At 42.4% G+C, this 14806-nt stretch overlaps 1 protein-coding gene across 1 annotated transcript in view; it reads right to left on the reverse strand.

Moving 5' to 3' along the window:
- Positions 1-14806, reverse strand: part of grik4 (glutamate receptor, ionotropic, kainate 4) — a 131261-nt gene that overhangs the window by 97134 nt on the left and 19321 nt on the right. The window contains exon 2 of the mRNA XM_028418966.1: positions 2897-3061. Coding sequence (XP_028274767.1) covers positions 2897-3061 — 165 coding nt within the window. The remainder of the gene's footprint in view (positions 1-2896; positions 3062-14806) is intronic.

A 14806-nucleotide genomic window follows, 5' to 3' on the forward strand; every position in this document is an offset into this window, starting at 1 on the left:
CTTGTAATTAAAATACTGCAGTCAATGGAGTGAGGCAGACACAGGTACACTCAATATGTGCCAGTCTTCTCTCAGCATGTGTGTGTGTGTGTGTGATGCGGGTTATTGGGACAAATGCAGAGCATTAACCAGCCATGTGCGTGAAAGAGGCAAAGGGGGACCGTTTTTTGAGCTGGTGTGGTGAATCCAGAGGCAGTGAATCGAATGATTAATAAGTAATCCCCTAGTTACCCATGGGGCCTGTAAGACATGAATACACTTGCACCTTACACAAACAACAGCACTAACATGTACACACACACATTTGCACCTGTCTGCATGGCTTCACTGAATTATAAAGCTGAGTGATTTGACTGCCAGCCAGTACTTTCCTGGCCCTGGTGACGCCTTCATTTGCTGCCTTTCTGCACAGCTTGCAGTCTGTGTGTATATATCTCTATGTCAGTCTTTACACTGTTACACATTGGTTACACCGTTTCTAAAAAAGGAATGAACACTGCATTAAAATCTCTGCTTAATCTCAGTATGTACATTTTAATAGTTAAAGCTCTTAATGAAATATAGCTCCTTAAATAAAGTTCAGAACGTAATAAACAGACTTGGCAACTAAATGTTTTGTGGGCAGCCATGTGTGAGTTGATTGAGACCTGCCATTTAAATTGCGGTGGAGCTGTCTGTCAATATGAGGAGCACATAGGAGAAGGAAAAGCTAGAAAATGCCCTGGCAGACGGAGGAGTACAAGTCTTTTAGAAAGCTAGGTGTAGAGAATCCCCTTCATAACTGCGCACTGCACAGTAGGCCACAAATGTTCTCTAGGATGTCGGCGTATATGTTTCCTTGTCAAGCTTCAGGAGAAGACTTTATGACCAGCACCTAGGGTAGGTCAGGAGATATCAGAAGAGCTCTTAAACGAAGTGCAGCTAGAGAAGCTGGAATATCTTTAACAAAGTCGGTTAGAAGGGCCTGCAGAGCACAGTCCTGGACACCAGGTGGTCACTAACTAAACCAAATTTTCTACAAAATATTAAATCCATGGCGTTGCTTGACTCCATGTCCAATTACCTTTGAAAACCTCCTAATCCTCCTACAATCTATTATTTTATTTCAAAGTAAATGTGCTCTGACTCAGAGTCTGCAGAATAAAAACTTGCCCAAATATTGTACTTCATGGGTGACCATGAATTTCAAGTAGAAATTTCTGCAATGGATTATCACAAATGTACTGAGCTTCACACTGTGGTTAATTTAATGTCAGTACATCAAACCGCCAATATCCCTGTTAAATACTGATTTTTACTGATCAATACAAACTGTTGGAAGCAATGATAGAGGTTTCAGAAGTTTGCAGGTTATAAGATGCACAGATACACAGGGACAGACAAGTCATACAACATGTACAAAACACACATTTTAAAGGAGGGATCAATAGAGTTTGCTGGCTTTGGGATCGATGTTAATGATTTGTGTTTTGTGAAAGGGGTTACTTAATAAAATACATTTGTTGCTGATCCTGTCCTCAGAAGTAAGCTGACAATCACCTACTGTGTATACTCATTCAAAAAACCAAGAAGCTCTGTTAACAATGGGATATAGTCTTTAGCTGCACATATGGCAGCCCTAAAAGAAAAGATTTAACATTATGGGACTTTAAATGTCATACCCATGAAAGAATAGCTGTATGGAAACCAAGCATCTTGTCTTTTGTATTTCCTGTCTTTAGAAGCAGCAGTCAGTATAAGGACGCATCCATTTAGGAGCTGTATACTGCGCAGGCAGGAGGGGGCTGTTTGAAAGGTGGAAGGGGGTGTACTTTTCTTAGCAGGTAGCGCTCCCTCTGTGATATTTCCATCTAACTGCGGCCGCTGATCCGTCCTTAATCCAATTCTTGGCTCTAATTACGCACACAATTTTGCACACACACACAAAACATTTACACAATATACACACAGCCCAGCCTACACACACACAAACCTGAACACTGAACACTGCAGAAACCACATTTAGGAAGGGTTTGTCTTTTACCAGGCAGGGAAAGTAATACAGTTCTTTGTTGTTGAGGTAAGTGAAGCGGTGTTTCCATGGATTTAGCAGCACCACTGACACGCTTGCTTTTGTGAAAGTGGGAACGTGTCCTATTGAAAATCGATCCCCACACTTCTTGTCATAGCCGTTTATAATGGTCATTTTCTGCCGACACACACTGTGCTGTATTGACTTTAGAGCGTTTTCATTAAAAATGTAAAAAAATCCAACACTGCGAGGCAACAAGTCATCACACAAAGCACCAATGTTTTGGGTATATACTCAGAAAAAAAGGTGTTGATGGAATTGCCATCAAACAGATACTCCAGTTTGTGATAATGGAGTCACCCTCTGTAATGCATTTGTCACATTTGTGACAAATTGCTGGAAATCTCATAATGGCTCATTTAAAAGGGTCTCCAAGCCTTTTTGTTAAAGGTCATCGCTGGTCTGACATTGATTATTTTTTATTAAATTATACTTAATTTTTCTTTTTACACTAAATATTTTGCTTTGTGCTGCTAGAGCACAATAACAGTTGCTAAAATGACCCAGCAAACATATGCATACTGTATATAATTACATGACAGATACTGTTTAAGCACCACACCATTCTGCTATATATTTTGTATGATTTGTTTGCTTCTGTTTGCCCAAAACATTCTTTTGCCTGACAGACTTGGAGAGCTCCTTGGGAGAAGGAGCATGAGTGGCTGAATAAAAACACAATGTTAGTTTCAAAAGTGATTTCAAAATGAAAACTTTTTTGCTGTTCTGCTTTATTTCTCTCTCTATTTTTCTATTAACACACATAAGCAAAGATGCACACACGTCGGCTTTTAACCAGCAATTATTTCCCTTCACTATACTTACTTGTCTCCCCCATCTCGTATTCGCTGTCTCTCAGCAGTTCAAAGATGTCCACCTCCAGCTTGCCAGTGGTGGAGCGGTTACTGTTCCTGTTGATGCTATCTTTGGCCAGCGTGATGGCCAATCGCTCTCCTCTGCTGCACTCCATAGGGTCATCGAGGATAGCAGCTAGCGGAAAAGGGAAAGGAAAAGAGCAAAGGGTGAACGGCCACACTGGTCACTGTGAAATGTTTTTTTCCAAATGAATAAGAACGATCACTACTATGGTCAGTGATCATTCAGTCGGAGAACTTTACTTTTTTATTTACAATAAAAGTCGCCTTATTGGAAGCTTCACCCCAAAGTGCATGGATTTATTAGGACCAATACTTATGTGACATTTTGTTAATACCTCTCTCCATTAATATGGAGTATTCACTATAGCACAGCATTGTTCTTAATAAATCCATACACTTTAGCAGCAGCTTTTAGAGCAGGGAAAATACTGTCCTAAAAGGGAGTGCTGTATGTGATGTGAATTTCAGATCTGTATTATAAAACATTGACATAAAACACTCAAAGCTTTAACAGTCTCTTACCAGGTCTAAGAAAAATTCAATAGCACTACAAAAAAAACAACCAAAGAAAAAACATTTTAAACATCCTGTTTACTGCAGCAAAATCACTCAAAACAAACTATGAAGACACACCAGACACAGAAAAACCCCTGTCAGTGCAGCAGCATTTTTTGGGGTAGGTATACTGTGTAAGTGTACAGAAATCAGTTTTCTACAAGAATGATGAGACAACATATTATACTCAGGCGTGATTTATGTGCAGTCTGCTGTATTTGTAGCATTATAATCAGAAGAAGTGATTCCTGTCTTGTATATGGCTTAGCTAAGCCAATTATAGAGGGATTGGACGTAGATAATGCACTCTCTTCATTTTTATGCAGAAAAATATAATGCAATTCCACCACAATAAGACTGTAGAGGGCTTATTAAAAAAAGGATCTTAATCATTTCACCACATATAATAACTGAGGAGCTGTGTATAAGTATGCATGCTTGGATATTGCATTTGAATAACAGAAAAGAATTTATTCTGTGACTTAAGAGCAGAGACGTCTGACTGTTATTGTGTTTAAATTCAGTCTAGAGGTTGTGAGGCTTGCTCTACCAAAAGGTACAAAAAGTCAGCAACATGATGATTTTTTAATAAAACATTCCACATTAATCATTTAATTATGTCCTGATTAAATCAGCAGGCTGCAAGGGTAACCAGTATTTATACAAAATATAACATACCTCAATAGGCCTAGAAAGGCAAACACAGAGTGAACAGCAGATGTCTGAAAGTGGGCTTTATAATTCGTGTAATTATACTGGGCTGGGAAACTAGACACGTTAAATAGGTTACTTTTATAGCTAAAGCAGGGGCAGGTGATAAAAGTACCCAACCCAGAAAAGTGTGAAATTAATAAGGCACAACAAAAAACACAATTAGTGGCTAAAAGGTAAATGTATCGCAGACTGTCTGTTAAAGAGAAGAGCTGTGGGTTCGCGTGCTGTAACTTTAAGTCTAATCATATTAGTATTAAATGTGCAGAGGTGCACACAGAGCCGGAACATGTTTAAAGTGACCTTTTCTCTGCTAATCACACAGCTGAATAAACAACAACTAACTGTGATTTGCAAAGATGAGACATATTCACTCATCTGATATCATCATGGGGCAGAGCTCCACAGCCAATTAAAATGCTTTGCTAAGAAGCACAGGATCACAGAGGAAGGTCATCTGAGGTCGTGGTCGTCCCTGTCTGATGGAAAAGCCAGAGACAAAGGGCACGTTCATTTCTTTATGCACTTATCAGTCTCCTCCTATCAGAGCTTATAACAGCTTAATAAGACTGCTGGTATGTTTAGATAGTAGAGCAACATCAAAGGCCCACATTCAATTAGAATTATTGAAATGCTATTTGTCTGCAAATAATTATATTCTGATTACAATGTAAAACAGTTTCAATATTTTAAATATAACTATTAAAAATCTTTTCCCAGAGAATTCCTAAAATCTTTTTCAGCACTTAAATCCATGAGGCACTTGCACAATGCCATACGTCTCACCATGATGACTAATAACAGCATGCACACCAACAGTTTTACATGGTTATGATCAAAAATGCTAATGCCAATTTTATGAAAAAAATAAAACCACATATCCATGCATTGTGACACATTAAATAAAAATGAGATCATCACATCCCCATGGAGGTGATATCAGGTTTCTACTATCATTCTTGAGCATGAGTCATCCAAATATGTCTACAGAGATGTCTACAATAACAAATGTCAACACAGAAATATCGGGTTGCTCTGATGTGTGACATATATAAAAATATGACAGTAACCCATTTACGGAGTCGAAGTTGATATTTTTGTAAAAAATAATTAAATCATGACATTAACATGAAAAATATGGCTTACAATTCTATTTTCTGGCAGTTGACAATCTGCTAAATCTGCTGAGGATCATTTAATTGTTTAACAGTCATGTATGTCCCTTAAAGAATTGTAAACACTGTACAAATGTGGAAACTAGTTTTAAAGCTCTCAGTTATTTTCAGTGTCCAAACAGTGCTAACAAAGGCCACAAAACCAATTAGAGATCAGGTCTAAAGGCCATCAGAGAAACCAGAGGAATGTACTTTTTTAGTCACCAATAGATTAACTTGTGGGTAATTTAACAAGGCTGGTCTGTTCCCCAGGTTAGATAATGTGATAATGTCAAAACAAACAAATGGAAGTCAAATCACAAGGGGACTGGAGGGATTTCACTTAGTGTCCGCACGTGTGGAAGGCCAGACCTTAAACCGTGGGTGAAAACATCTCTCAGCATATGGTTCATTTATCCTTCTCTTCATAACTTTGATACTGACTTGTTTCTTTGGACTATCACACTATTTCTCTTTCTCAGTTATTCTATTTGTTGCCATTTCCGTTGCCAAATAAGAAAAAAAAAGTGCAGCATCATCTCCTGCCTGCATAAAAACAAGCAGCAAAAATACAAATAAATCCATAAAAAGTAGTAAAATGCATCAATACAAAATGCAAGTCCACAGAAGCAAGTTCACGCCTGAATGAAACTTGTAATTCTGACAGGATTTGGTCTCACAGGAATTGACATTTTGGAGTGGTCAATCCATGACAGCTGGCAAACAAGCAAGGCTGTTTTCACACAGGGAAAACATGAGCTGGAGCTTGATCTATCGCAAGCAATCAATGAGTAGCCAGGGGGTACGCTGGGGCGTAACGGGCCGTGGATTACAGAGGAGAGGCTCAGTGAAAATAAGGTATGAAATAAGAATTCCTCAGAGATAACTGCACATAGCAATGTGTGATCTCATGAGGTCCTTTAGTCAACTTGTCGACCTCTGGCTGATTCAGCTGTAACAGCCTTGGAACATCAACAACACCTCAGTGCCGAACCATTACACGCAAACATTAGAAACTCTGCTAACCTTGTCATTCACAATAATGGTCCAGTCTAAAAGATTGAGAGCTCTTACTGCATGGGAAAAACAATTCTGTATAACAGACAGCGATGCGGCTCTTCATGCAGACACACACTGCGCAGTTCAAACATAAGCACACGCACATAGACTGTCATTGAAGTTTCTGTCACTTTGACTCCTGCATTTAGAGCCAATAATTATCCATCCTGAACATGTGCTTTAGACCAAAGCAGGACCGTTATAAGTTGAAAACTTCAATGACTGCAGTATCCTGTCTTTCCCAGAGGAGCGATGTGTTTTTATGTTAGCACACAGCAGCTCAGTGTCTCAAAGAAGTGGTGGTCAACAGTAAAAAAACTCATTATCCTATTGAAAGATATGCTGGCTCAATAGTTGCAGCTCTCTTTCCAGCGGACCAAGTTATGAACACAGATCAAATGAACTAGCACTTCACCCACTGTAAGAGGTAATTAATGGTAATGTGCTGGCCAACACACACCCTCTAATTGGGGCAGAACCTATTACCTGATTGTGAGTGGGGGGAAAGAGTTCAGCAGGACCTGGCCTCAAATAAACTTTAAAGAATACAGATACTGTAACGTGATTTACATGGCTTTCATTTGAAATAAGAGCAATACGAACTCACAGCTGTGTATATGACTAATTTACAGTGGAGGCTACCCCAGGATGCATTAAGTGCCATTCTCACACTGTTAGTTTTTGCATTTGCATGATTTTGTTCTTTCACATCCATAAACTACATGAGCCACGGATCATTTTTACTGCTCTGTTTGTTTGTTTTTTGGAAGTTGCATTGGTTCTTCAAACAACAATCATTCCCTTTCCTGTACTTTGGCACTGACTTCCACTTAAGCGACTTCATAAAAAGGCTTGGTTTGTTGTGGCTGGGTTATTAGTCCACCCAATCATGTTTTCAGAACAGATCACCTTTGTTTCTCCTGAAAATGTGCCAACATGCAGAAACAGGGATATGTACTGATACAGGTTTGTATAGGGCTTAATGAGATCATCATCCCAGTAGCTACTATGGGCCAGGTGGTGCACTTGGATGAGTTTCAAAAAACACAAAATAATAATGCAGCTCAAAAGCTTTTCATACTCTTCCGTGGGACCATATAGGTCTCATCACCATCTATACACTTTCTTTGCTATATTACGGCTGAATTAATTCATCAACTCACGAACGAATGGCTGCAAAATTCATAACTAAATCTTTTATTTGAATTTTTGTATAGCCTGCATGTGATTCACAATGAGACCATACCTTCCAGTCACTGATGGCAATTCAGATAAGGGGCTCAATTTTATATGAGATGTACAGAACAGTAAATGCAAAGGTCAAGGACCTCACAGTTAGAAAAAGCACAGGTCTGCCCTCCCTCAGCGCCTCCATTTGGCTGCTTTCAGTTTAATAGGTTTGTACACTTTGCCCTCTTACACTGTGAGAGACTAAAGCTGCAGAGGAAGGTGATTAAAATGGAACCTTTATTTGTATTTTCTCCAGCCATGACATGCAAGTACTGTCAAGGTGTATTGTACTTTTAACCAAAAGGTCAGTCTTCACTTTAACTAAACACATGCACTATCATTACTTATGCTGTCAAAATACACAAATACCATGCTAGCAATCAGACAAATCTAATCATCCACACAGAAACAGCTTTGTGGATGAGTAGATTTCAATCCCATCAAATCCTTGTAAAGCAATAAACCAAACGCTCAAGTAATTTTCTAAAAACAACATTTCTCATTTATTTGCTGGTGTTTTGGCATTAATTAGCAGAGAAATCAGACATCTATCACAGCCTATACGCAGTCAGACATTTCATGTTTATATGTGTGTGAACATTGGTGTACATGTACCTGCATGTGCCTCAACAGTCATGCATTTGTTAATGTCAACAGATGAGAATACCATGTGTCATGCTTGTCTAATAGCTCTTTTATTCACTTGGAGCAGCATGACTGTGAACTGTACCATAGCAAATCTGTCTGCTTGTCTGACTGCATGGAAAATGGAATTGCTGGTTCCACACTTTAATCAATCTCATCCGCAAGCCCTGTGGTGTGAACTACCGTAGGAAGCGGAGGTGCTATCTTACATAATTAGAAAACCTTGCTCACGGAAGACCTGGCGACAAGAAACTGATTTCCTGGTGTCACATAATGTAATTATAGCCAACACACTCCTATCATAATGTGTGTGAGTGGACTGATGTGTTAAGCCTCATTAATCTGAGGCTGAAAGTTACAGCTGAGTCTACTGGCCAGTAAAAAGTATTTTTTTAGTATTTAGGCTGCAGTTTATGCATCTCCTGTGTTACTGGTCAGTAGAGGAAAAAAGTTTGAACCATATACGAGATCAATGGAATACAATCAATAATTATTATAATTAGGCTTGAAATCACAATTTTTGTGATTAATAGGAAGACTTTAATTGTGTCTCTAAGGACCTGTGGCTGTAAAAGCCATTGAGGGATTGAGAAAGGGCTTTTGTTTTCTTACTTCCTTGTACAGAGAACCAATGAGGGCTTCATTCAAAGAATGAATAGAACCACTGCGATAAAGGGAAGATAATTAGAATGCTGTAATCTTACAGTTCTTGTTGATGGTTTCTGACAGAATTTCTCAGAAGACTGCCCTTTGCTATATTGACTGAGACAAGAGCAACAACAGAGGAAAAAGCTTCTCATGCTGTTCTCACAGTAGCCAGGTCAAGTAATTGTCACATGATAAGATTATGAAACCAACAAATAGGCTACAAAGCAGTGCTAATGGCTGCTAAAAATTAGAATCAATGGATATTTAAATACAACTTCACCTCAGTTGAAAATTAAACTATAGCCAATTTTTCACAAAGCATCGTCAAATATACCTGCTGACATAAAAAAACAAAAAACAAACAAACATTTGCTTTTGTGTCCCAGTTACTGGACAACCACATAAAATTAAGTTGCCTCCTGTTAGTTAAACACTTCTACTCCCTTCCCAGCACATCTCTGTTTCTATGTTGCAACAAACACACCAAGCATAAATGCATAAAACACATATAGGCTATAATAATGTAGGCTATCCATAGATTTAACAAAGAACTATAAAGCCGACTTAAGTTCATGAGCTAGCACTGACATGTAAAATGTTAATGTGATGTCTTGTTGTGTTGTTAAAGCAAAGTTATTGTTGCCATTGGACATCATGTTCTCTTTAGGCAACATCAAAGAAGAGAGAGCCAGAGGTTTAAAATTATCTAATGGCGTTTGAGTCACAGGAGAAGAAAATGATAAAGCCATCACTAAACTGTCGGCTTTGTTGACCTGTAGAACTGTATGTAGAATACTCCATTGTTGAAGATAAGCTGCAGTGTGGATAGAAAAGACAAGGTGATGATAGCTGTCTGATATAATACATGTTTGCTGTATGTGCAGTAGACATGTTATCATATCCTGTGTCATTTTGCTTGCAGACAAATTATATGACACGAACATAGTGTGTGCACACGTCAAGTGTATAAATATTGTATACATACAATTTATATTCTTGATCAGATTTATGATCAGATCTCAATCTCAGGGGAATGAAGAATGGAAGGTCTGCTGCAGCAGGTCGGTGAGAAAAACGGGACTTATGGGAAATGGAGTGCAGGTGGGTTACTATATCAAAGTACGGGCACTGTATGCATATGTGCTCGGGAATACTGTTTTGTATAATGTCACTCTATTTACGGTAATTTTTGTTTTTCTCATAACTGAGCAGAAATACAAAGCAACACAACTTAAAAACAAACAGGTTCACAAGTGCAAATACACAACTAGCTGTGCTAGAAACACCCACAAGCTAAAGTACTGAATACAAGAAATACAAACACGACAAGATTAACAGGCACAAAGTATGGCTTTGTACATATGGATACAAGAAAAGAAACAAAAATATTATAAATAAATTGGCATTGGCACAATCACATTGGCACAGAAGTGCAGATGGTCCAAACACTGCAGAGGTTGACATGACACACCAACAAAATAATGGATGCCACAAGATTTTGTGCCTCTTCTTAAGACATTAGCGCCAAGAGAGTGTTGCAAGTAGCTGCACAATGGGATCAGATAAACTGGAAGCACAATGGTTGTTCACTGAAGGGTTGTATCTCCGGTTGCATGAAAAAGTAGCAGCATGAGTGTGGGACATCAACAAAGTATAAAATGGAGTCGATAGAGAATCTGTCACTGGTGCGCATAGTTTGATGACATGGAAACAGACGTGGTTGGTTGGTTTTGGGAGTGGCGGATGCCAACTGAGAAAAAAGATAGAGGATAATCACAAAAACAAACCGTGTAAATGGCTGATTTAACATGTTGGACCATACCTTCAGCCTCCTGTGTGGATACAACACAACCTCATCTTTTATTTCATCCTCCAACAGAGTGATGCCGCTATTTACTCAATTCCACTCCCCCAAGGTTGGACAAGTGTGTAAGCAATTCATCAATGCAAAGTAGCCCGCCTACTTCTCATTCATTAGAATCAGCTGAGCCAAGACTGACACTACAAATCCTGATATCTTCATGCTGACTAACAGCCATCAATTCTCAGTAGCTGATTTCAACTTTACAAAGAATGCTGTGTTTCTGACAGCATGGTGATAAAGAATGAGCAATGGTTGTCATGGTAAAGCAGCAGGGAGTATGATTCACTGTACCCAGGCCACACAGGCATGAGCTCCTCTCCAACAACACAGGCAAGCAGGGTGTCTATTCAATGCATCAAAAAATCTGAAGTTCATGCTAAGTGACCGACAGCTGCTTCCTCTCAGCAACAGTTTAATTTGCTGATTTTTGATATTTAAGACATCTGCTCAGCACAAATTACATTCAGTAAGACAGACTTCGACTTTCTCTTTGTTTTTGTAAACGTTTATTCAGTGTCAGGGTAAGGTCCGTATTTTTAAAATTTTATAATTCTGGGCAGGTTTTATATTTGCAATAATTTGCAAATAGTGCCAGGTGAAAGTAATCTAGCTGCATGGCCAGAGCACTGCCATTGTATCATAAACAAGCTTATTCTTGCCGGGGTTTTGCTCTGTGCCTGCACCCTGCTGTGTCAATGCAGTGGTCTCACTAAAATTAATGAGAAGTCTGTGTTTTTCATGCAGAGCATGAAACAATATGGTGCTGTGTATGCTGCTATTTACTTTAAAAGAACAACATATCAAAGTAAAAATATATTGTATCCACATTTGATGACAGTTTGTGTCTGTCTTAACAAGACTGGGACATTTACAGCAGAGTTCTCTTTCATAGCATTCGTTTCGTGTCTCACTATGGGAGAACGCCCCCTGCGTGATCCCGACAGAAGCTTTAATTACACTACACCAGCCCTTGGGGCTGGTATCAGTGACGTCTATGTCAGGAGGGACCGCCCTCCTCCTATATAATAGGCTGACATAGCTTCAGTCGCCATTCAAACACCTCTTCTCGCTTCTCACAGAAGCCTGATGACAACTGTGTTACTGGGTGCCTAGCTAAACTGCCCACTGATTCGAGTGAAAACTCGGTCACCGGGCGCTTGGTCCCACACGACACGGTTGCTTCACAGCTGAAGAATAGTAGAAATACTATTCCACGCTATCGGTGAAAGTAGAAATACTCTTGCCTCAAGTAGCAATACTTGTCACAGCCGAAGTAGCGATACTTCTGCTAACAGCGGGTGCGTTAGCATCGTCTGTAGGTAGCAATACCACTATACAGCTCACGCTAATAATACCCACAGCAGGTAGCGATACCTCATCACAGGCTAGCCAGGAAAATAGCCATATTTCCCTGAACACAACCAGTAGCTGCACAAGCTAACGCTAGCGCCCTTGAACCCTATGCTAGTCATGGCCACGGCTAACAACCCCGCTGAAGTCGGGAAAAGCCCAAAGCTTTGCCCCTGCGGCAATAAAATGTCTAGCTGGGACACTCACCCCGTGTGTGCAGCATGTCTGGGCGTACCTCACGCGCAGGCGGCTATGTCCTCCACGGACGATTGTATCCACTGCGCTGCTTTCCCACGCAAGTTGCTCCGCCGACGGCTAGCTCGCCAGGCTAGTTTGTCCGGCGGTGACCCACTGCTGTCGGAGACAGCCTCGCCGCAAGGCGGGGTGGATATGTCGGGTGGGGCGGCTGAAGCGCTGCCGCCCGGGCTGAGTTGGGCAGACGCAGTTCCCCAGACTGCAGACTCCTGTTTCCCGTCAGAGGAGGGATGGGAGAGCCTTATCCGTGTCGACCCGAGACGAGACGCTGATGACGAGGAGGGAGAGTCTGCCGACTCCGAGCTCCTGTTATCAGACGGTGACGAAGAAGAAACTAACTTCAGCGTCACCGGCGGGGCTGCAAAGCCGGGCGTCGCGATGGGAGAACATGTGCAAACGTGCCGCTGTAAGGCTCAACATCCCGTGGCCCACGGTTCAAGCCGAGGAAGTCAGGTCTCGCTTTGATGGCAAGAAGCTGCCCAAAGCAAAGAAGACGGGGAAACAAGTGCTGCCAATTTTCCCAGAGCTGCTTGATGAGATAGCGGCTACGTGGAAAGCTAAACCATACAGCGAGAAACACCCCATCTCGGGGAGCTCCCTGTGGGATTGCGAGGGGATGGAGGCTAACGGCATCCGCCAAATACCTCCCATTGAGCCGCTGGTAGCGACACACCTTCACCCGAAGACGTCCCTGTCCTCCTCGGTTTCATCTTTTCCCTCCAAGACAGACCGCTTTCAGTCCAGCCTCACTGACAAGTGTTATAAGGCGGCGGCTCTGTCGACCAGAGCTCTCAACGCCTCCTCTATCCTGACGGCCTACCAGGCGGAATTAGAGGAGGACATGACGGCTAAACCAGATAACTCCCTGTGGGAAGAAATCTGCGTCATTACGGACCACGTCCTTCGCCTCCACAAGGTGGCTATCCAAGCCACGGGAAGAGCCATGGGTCTTATGGTCCTGCAAGAGAGAGCGCGCTGGCTGGGGCTCACCAACCTCACGACTAAGGAGAAAGAGGAGCTCCTCGACACTCCGGTCGTCCCTCATGGGCTCTTCGGCTCGGCTGTTGCCTCCATGCAGAAGAGATGTGAGGAGAAAAAGAGAGATGATGAGGCGCTGAAACTTTGCCTGCCAAGGAGGGCTCCACCTGTTACTCCCGGCACTTCGCGTCAGTCATATGCTCAGGCTGTCTCTCACCCGGCTCCTGCTTATCGGATCCCCAAGGTGTCCAAGACGCAGGCAGCCCCTCCAGCCCCTAAAAGCGCCGGCAACCCATGGGCTAGGAAGCAGTCTCCCCATGCTCGGCAAGCCGCTCCACCACCTCAACCCGCTACCGCGACGGTGAGGAAGAGGAAGCGGCAGGCCTGACCGCTTCTCCCCAGGTGGAGGGCCGACCCAGGCTGCCCCCCCAACGGGTCGCCCTGCCATTCTCCAGCTCAGTTCCAGAGCGGGTTCTGCGGGACGTTGCCCGCATAGAGTGCAGCACTTGGGCCGGTGTTCACGTTCGAGTGCCCAACAAACACAGACAGCATTCTCAGTGTTGCACAAGCACTTCTGTCTTGCACTCTGTAATAAAACAGTCCAATGCGCATCCAGGCAGAGAGCCGAGGGCGCTGTTGACTATGACTATGAAAAAAATGCAGAAAAAAGATATGTTAAGACACACAACTATCTTCTCTGCTATAACACAGCCCGCGGGGACCAACATCCCCGCGGCTGTGACGCGGTCCGCCCGGGCACCTCCATGCAGCAGGCAGGAGTCACCGGGGCGGATGGGCGTTGGGTGTTACGCACCTCGACCTCAAGAGGGCGCCAACGTACCACATATGACAGAGTTGCCGGTCAGCCCGCTTTCTCTGCACACAGAGAATTGGGCGGCCTGCACACGGTCAGAATGGGTGTTGAGAACCGTTCAGAAGGGTTACAGACTTCAATTCAGAGCCGTTCCACCTCATTTCAAAGGGATGATTTTTTCTCATGCTCAGGGAGAATCCGCAAACATTCTCCTAGAGGAAATTTCCACTCTGAGGGGGAAAGGAGCAATAAGAGTTGTCCCGCCCGAGGAGGCCCACAGCGGGTTCTACTCGAGGTATTTCCTGGTTCCAAAAAAGGGGGGGCAGGGGATGAGGGCCATCCTGGACCTCAGAGCCCTGAACCACTATTTAAGGAAATACAAATTCAGGATGCTGACACACGCCTCTCTGCTGCGTTTCGTGCGGGCAGGCGATTGGTTCACATCTGTCGACCTGAGGGATGCATATTTCCACATTCCAGTGTATCCTCCACACTGGAAGTTTCTCAGGTTTGCCTTCCGAGGGACAGCATACGAGTTCATGGTGCTGCCGTTCGGCCTGTCATTGAGTCCCAGAGTGTTTGTGAAATGCACAG

Source organism: Parambassis ranga, chromosome 13 (assembly GCF_900634625.1).
Source record: "Parambassis ranga chromosome 13, fParRan2.1, whole genome shotgun sequence".
Taxonomy (NCBI): Eukaryota; Metazoa; Chordata; class Actinopteri; family Ambassidae; genus Parambassis; species Parambassis ranga.